Source organism: Cebus imitator, unplaced genomic scaffold, assembly GCF_001604975.1.
Source record: "Cebus imitator isolate Cc_AM_T3 unplaced genomic scaffold, Cebus_imitator-1.0 Scaffold456, whole genome shotgun sequence".
NCBI classification, from domain to species: Eukaryota; Metazoa; Chordata; class Mammalia; order Primates; family Cebidae; genus Cebus; species Cebus imitator.
In genome coordinates, this window is record NW_016107771.1 from 74,865 (window position 1) to 80,875 (window position 6,011).

At 40.9% G+C, this 6,011-nt stretch overlaps 1 protein-coding gene across 2 annotated transcripts; it reads right to left on the reverse strand.

The window, feature by feature from the left end:
* Nucleotides 1–386: 386 nt before the first annotated feature.
* COMMD3 (COMM domain containing 3) lies at nt 387–4,421 on the reverse strand. Of its 2 annotated transcripts, XM_017511875.2 has the most exons (8): nt 4,203–4,421; nt 2,722–2,833; nt 2,553–2,616; nt 2,417–2,451; nt 2,008–2,068; nt 1,862–1,918; nt 1,695–1,754; nt 387–760 (listed from the first exon to the last, which is right to left on the reverse strand). In XM_017511875.2, the coding sequence occupies exons 1-8, from the start codon at nt 4,339–4,341 to the stop codon at nt 701–703; spliced, it is 588 nt and encodes a 195-aa protein (XP_017367364.1). In that variant the 5' UTR covers nt 4,342–4,421; the 3' UTR covers nt 387–700. The 2 variants fall into 2 exon arrangements, with proteins under 2 accessions (XP_017367364.1, XP_017367365.1); XM_017511876.2 differs by lacking the exons at nt 1,862–1,918; nt 2,008–2,068 and having other exon boundaries at nt 4,203–4,391.
* Between the last annotated feature and the right edge of the window lie 1,590 nt (nt 4,422–6,011).

Sequence of the window (6,011 nt, forward strand, 5' to 3'; positions counted from 1 at the left end):
CGTGTTGGGCTCGCGAAGACAACAGCGCCCGCCCGCCCGCGGCCGCGCCAGCCCCTTCCCCGCCAGCCGGCGGCCGAGGCGGGGCGCGCGCGGGCGGCGGCTGGCTCCGGGCAGGGGCTCCGCGCCGGGCCGGGACCGGGCGGCCAAGGGTCGGGCTGCGGGCGAGACCTCGGGCGCAGGTAACGGGCCGGGCCGCCGCCTGCGCCCGCCAGCCCCCGGAGTCCCGAAGCGGGGGGTCTGCGATCGCATCCTTTTCTCCTTGTTTAACTTTAATCCTGAGAAAAGGCGATCGTTAAAAGTTAACACTACTCGTATCTAGCTCTTCACACAAAGTAATAATTAACACACGAACTCAGATGCAAACAAAATATTATCACTGTTATCACTGTTTGTGGAAAACACCTCATTTATTCAGGGTGTAATACTGTCTACTTCCTTTCAGAAGACTTGAAAAAGATCAAAATAGGATAAATGGACAGTTAGTACTAAACATGATTCAAATACTTGGGCAGTATTTTTCCCTCTTAACCTTTTAACACGTGTTTTTAAAAAGTGTCAAAATTGATGAATGGCATAAAATTCAAAAGGAAAATTCTTTTCTACTGAAAAGGACATCCAGCTCGCAAAAACGGTGGTTCAGCAGTAGGCAAGGCGTTTCTGGTTTTCCTCTGAACTCGGGCAGATCGTTAGCTTCCCCAAGTTACAACTGAGTTGCTCTTTCCAGGCTTTTCGAAGCATCTTTAAGTTTCCCCACCAAGTCCTAGAAGACGTGTATAGAATACCACGTTTTTAGGATAAAAAATAGAAGCATCCAAGTTCCAGAAAGTTGCAAGAAAAAAAAAGTTAGGACACCCCTTCCCAACAAGTTTAAAATTCAACAAGATTTTAACCTTTGACAAACAACTATCGGTCAAAAGAAGCGTTTCCTCGGAAATATCTCATGTTCAAATCGGTTATTTGCCCTCACATTCAAACATAATTTCTAACCGAATCCTTAACAGCCCAGGTACATCTAAATTTTCTCAAATTATCTAACAAAGGTTATGCTGTATACACATTTTCTGCAGGTTTGAAGTTTGATTCATAGTTACATTAAAACGACTCTGCAGAAGATGCCTTTGAAAAATTCAATTTCACTTAAATTTCAGGTAATGATCTTCATTTTTTTAAGTGCTAAGAAATAAATTCGTTGTCATATCCATTAATCAATATAGTTTTGAATTTCCCAGTCTTAAATAGGCAATATAAACTGTTTTAGAATGTTATATATACTTCCCTCTTTATAAAAACTCATTAAAAACCAGTTTCAAAATCCAGTTTTGACAGTTTAATTCAATTTCTGAAAGCAAAGACATTTTCAAAGCCATGCTCTTAATTTTGCTTTATCTTATTTGATCAAACTCATCAGGAAGACAAGAAATTTACACTACATGCTACACTTCAGAAGTTTATTTTAATCAGCAAGAACTGCAAATATGGATCAATTCTCTATTAATAACATCTTAATTTCAACAGTAAAACCTATGTGAAAATACTACTTTTGCTGCCCCTTTCCCATTAACTCCTTAACCAACCTTCATTATCTGCTGGCAAATGATTAGATCACTTTTCTTTTGAACTTTCCAAGAGCATAACTCTGAAGCCAACATATATATCTATAAATTTAGGCATATTTATAGATCCTAATACTGTACCTGTAATTGTTCCATGCTGCAACTAAAACTAATCTCTGGATAGGATTGGGAATCAGTGTTCTAGGGCAGGAAAAAGAACAAACAACAAAAAAACGCTGTTTATTTAAACCAATGACATTTTAAATTTTATTACACATTTCATTTTTGGGTAAGACATCTATAAATACCTGTACATTTAAGGTCACCAAATATGCAGGTCTGTACATCTTATGAAGTTGATTGGTCTAAAAGAACACAACATATATGTAACAGCCTTTAACTCTATTTTTCAAGTTCCCTAAATCCCCCCCCAGAGAAGTTTGTTAATCTTTACCTTTATTTGATATTCCAAGCGCCAAGAAACATCCGTAATATGAGGGAGGGATCTGCCTATACTGAAAGATGCAATGATAACTACATACATAGTCTTTACAGAAGATCTTTTCAGTTATTTATATTTACTAAGAATGTTGTCTACCTTCCACCCCAACTCCATTTTAATCCATTCTGAATTTAAACCATTGTTAAACTTTATTTTTAAATTCTAAATGGTAAAAGAGCATTTGAAAATCATCTCAGTAAACTTTATCTTTAAAAACATTAGCTTAACTTCAATTGTTTGACACGCCCTTTGGCTCCTTTTCTTTGGGTCAAGATCCCAAAGATCTTGTTTCACACCAGCACTCTCTATTCATACCTGCAAGTGAAAAGTGCCTCAGCTTGACACCTTATACAGTACCTACCTTCCCAGTAGGGTTTCTAGGGAATTCTTATTATTCTGGAGAGGAAAAAGAAAGAAACAAAGAAAGAAAACAGATCTTTACAAACAGACTAAAAGAAAAATAGTAACTGTTAATTAAAAATTTTAAAGTAAGTAACCTGATATTCCGTGCAAAACAGTTCTATTCGCTCTCTGTCAAATTTACAGTCTTCTAGATAAGTGCTAGAAGAAGAAAAAAGCCAAAGTTCTGTCTCCATTTTTAAAACTGAAATTGAAATCATAAAGGTAATATTTGAAAATAAATGGATATTTAAATAAATCCTGTACCTTAGAGTTGACTTGTCAGCTCGGTGCTTTCCTGCCTCTAGTATGTAAGTTGCAGCTGCTGCATGACAATGTTTTAAAACCACTGGGTCGATATGTTTCAAGTCTGGATGATCTAAAATAAATTAACTTCCAGTGATGCCTGTGATAAATTCTTTATAGTCATGTTCCTAAAAAGGATATTTTAATTTGGGTTTAAAAACCCTCTTAACAAGATAAAAAAAAAAATTCAACTATAAAGGTTGTCAATTATAAGTAAATGAGATGAGCAACAAGGTCAAATGAAAAACAATAAAGAGAACACATCAAGAACTCTATTACTGGTTTCAATTAACTTATTTTGCCTTGGCCCCCAAAGAAAATATAACAATGCAATGGTCATTCTAACACTGGAGTAAATTCAAAGGAAAAACAAGATAAATATTTTACATGGTGTCAACTTTAGAATAAACTTTCAGCCTAAAAATGATTAAGGTAATTGGTTCCATGAATGATATTATATCAAAGGGGTAGAAGGTAGGGTATGAGTTCAGAACATAAAATACAAATTTCAAAATTATATTAGTACTTTCAGGGTTTGACTGTCATCCTTTTTTTTTTTTTTTTTTTTTTTTTTTAGGAGCCCCACACTTTCTTTTTTTTTTTTTTTTTTTTTTTTTTTTTTGAGATTAACCCAGGTGGTGGTTACTATTTTCGTTTGAAGAACTTCCACTTTCATACTTTTTGTACAAGTGTTTAGTTCATGAAACTACAGAAAACAAACCAAAAATTTGAATTGTTGGGATATTTATATTTAAGAAAATTATCTAAAAGCGATCTGTCTTAAAATATGCCTGCAATTCACATTGACACTGCACTACCCAATCACTGACCGGATCGCTTAAAAGACACTTGCATCCTTGTAACCAGGGTGGAACAAAGCATTGTGCATCATAGTTTAAGGTTCTAGGCGGAGTACTTGTGTAAAACATCCTGAACTAGAGTACCAGAGTGATCATAGCAACTTGAGGTATGCTCCAAGTTGGAAAATGTCAACACTATCTGACCTAGTAATTACTTCGGAACCAGACCCTTTTAAAACCTTTGCCAGCCTAACCCCTGGAAGCCTGAATTTCAGGGAGTTCCCCAGATGAAGTCCAAGTGTCAAAACAGCCGCAGCCTCAGACAAGGCTAAACACCTTAGATGTTTAGGCCACAAACAAGACTTCAACACGGGCTTTACAAAAGAACAAAGAGACTGGAGGGAAACCGGGCCAGGAGCGTGGAGTTGGCTCTATGCAGGTGCCAAGTGGGGCCAAAACAATGCTCAGGGTCTGCTCCGAGTCCTGGCAGAGCCACATCCCCAACACTCCGTCCGGAGCGAAGGGCAAAGCCCGGAGACTTCCTCTTCCCGGGGCTTTCCCCTTCTCGCTCCGCCGGCTTCTCTTCTCCGAGCGCCCCTCCACCCCGGTGGATCCAGCTCCGAGCCGAGCTGAGCGGCTTACCTAACACGGCCTCGTCCGCCTGGGCGTCCAGCAGGCTCTGGAAAGCCGCCCGGAGGAGAAGCGTGAAGGCGTTCGAGTCGAAGGAGCCGGGATCCGCCAGCATCTGGAAACCTTTCTGCACAGACTCCGAGAGCTCCATTGTGAGCGCGCCGTGACCTTCGACACGCACACCACGTGACACGCGCCGCGCGCTCAGCTGATGCGCTCGCGCGCGCACGCGGCTCGGACCGGCGGGCTGCTGGCGGCGGGCGGCTGGTGGCGGGGCGGGCTGCGGGGCCTCCCGGGTGGGGGCCTCCCCGCTCGCATTCGCGCCCGTGCCCTGGCCCCGGGCCCCCAGCAGCCGCCTGTCGCCTGCTACCGCTTCCGTCCAGCCCTTCCTTGTCCAGCACAGGCCGCCGGAGCCTCGGGCCTCGGCGAGAAGGGCGGCCCTGGGCGTTTTGTGTAAGCGCTCAGTGCTTTCTCCTCCGCTCGGCGATCACTTCGGACGATCACCAGTTCGGTTCCCTGAGAGACCCCGGGGAGGCGGCGGACGGTGTCCGATCCTGGCCCCCGCCTCTTGCAAACGGCGCCCTCCCTGCTCCTCGCTCTGCGCGAATCCTACGGGGAGCTCTGATCTCAGGCAACAGGGTTTTGTTTGTTTGTGTGTGTGTGTGTATGTGTGTGTGTGTGTTTTAACTCACAGGGTTAACCTCGCAGCACTGCCCTTTTATGAGACTGTAAGACATCTAATTATGTGATTCTTGCTTATTTTTACTTTGTCATTTCTGGAATACGGCAGTAGATTCCTTCCTGCATGGGGAGTGTGTAAACAGGCACACATACATAGAGTTCGTGTAAGCACTGCAGTCCAGCAATCAGATTAATAAATTATTCATGAACAGATTTGACAAGATTATTAACAATTTTATATACCGCTGCAAATAAATGCCAACTGCCCTACACGTTTCTTGCTACTCTACTCGCTACATCTATGGGTCCAGTTTTAGTTACTCTATAGATTCTGCATAAATATGTTTCTTAGTAAAGTACAGTTAGGAATGGCAAGATCTTTATTAGAAGTGAATTACTGTTTAGGATGCTTATACCTTTAAAGATTCAAATACTGTATAAAGTTTAACTTCATCTCTAGTTCTGTGAAGTCGGTTTAGAGAACAAGAATGATTATTTTTAAAAAACTGAAGGCATTTTTAATCAAAAGAACTTGCAAAGATAAATGCAAGTTCTCGAAGGGTGGAGAGAAGGGATGCGAAACAAGAAAGATGTTTTAGTCTTCAGGAGCAATTATTTGCAACATTAGACTCAACGTGAAACATTCTTTTCTTTGTCTAACTTAGATGTCTATTTTAAAATTTTTTGATGGATATAGTCGACATTTAACTTGGCACCAATACATGTGGAATACCTCATTTCACAACAGGATGCAAATGGAATAACAGCATCAGTAACAGATTGAGTAACTCTACTCAGCCCTCCTTTGAAAGCTTTGAAAGGCACGTGCAGTGGCTCTTCATGGCTCTTCATTCGGTTAGAATATAGTAGCAGTGAAGGATTTAAAAGTCTCCCTAGAGTCTTTATGAAACAAACACCTATTAATCATGTTCATCTTTTCTTCCCATCACTCATCTTCTTCCTGAATTGTTTCTCATCAGTAGCAAAATGTCAGTTGATAAACTTTATTATATCTGATTACATAGAGAATAGCCAGGACAGAGTTGTGTAAATATTCAACAATATTAACACCCAAGCTTATGTTTATTACACGTGTTTTTTTTGACCTAGTGTAAAATTGATCAATACTTTTTATTATTG

Excerpts from the sequence above, each read along its gene's own strand:
- COMMD3 (XM_017511875.2), bottom strand. The coding sequence starts at position 4,341 with ATGGAGCTCTCGGAGTCTGTGCAGAAAGGTTTCCAGATGCTGGCGGAT. Across the intron at positions 2,452-2,552 it reads TGTTTTGCACGGAATATCAG|AATAATAAGAATTCCCTAGA; the intron begins GTTACTTACTTT and ends TTTCCTCTCCAG. Across the intron at positions 1,755-1,861 it reads TGGTGACCTTAAATGTACAG|AACACTGATTCCCAATCCTA; the intron begins GTATTTATAGAT and ends TTCCTGCCCTAG.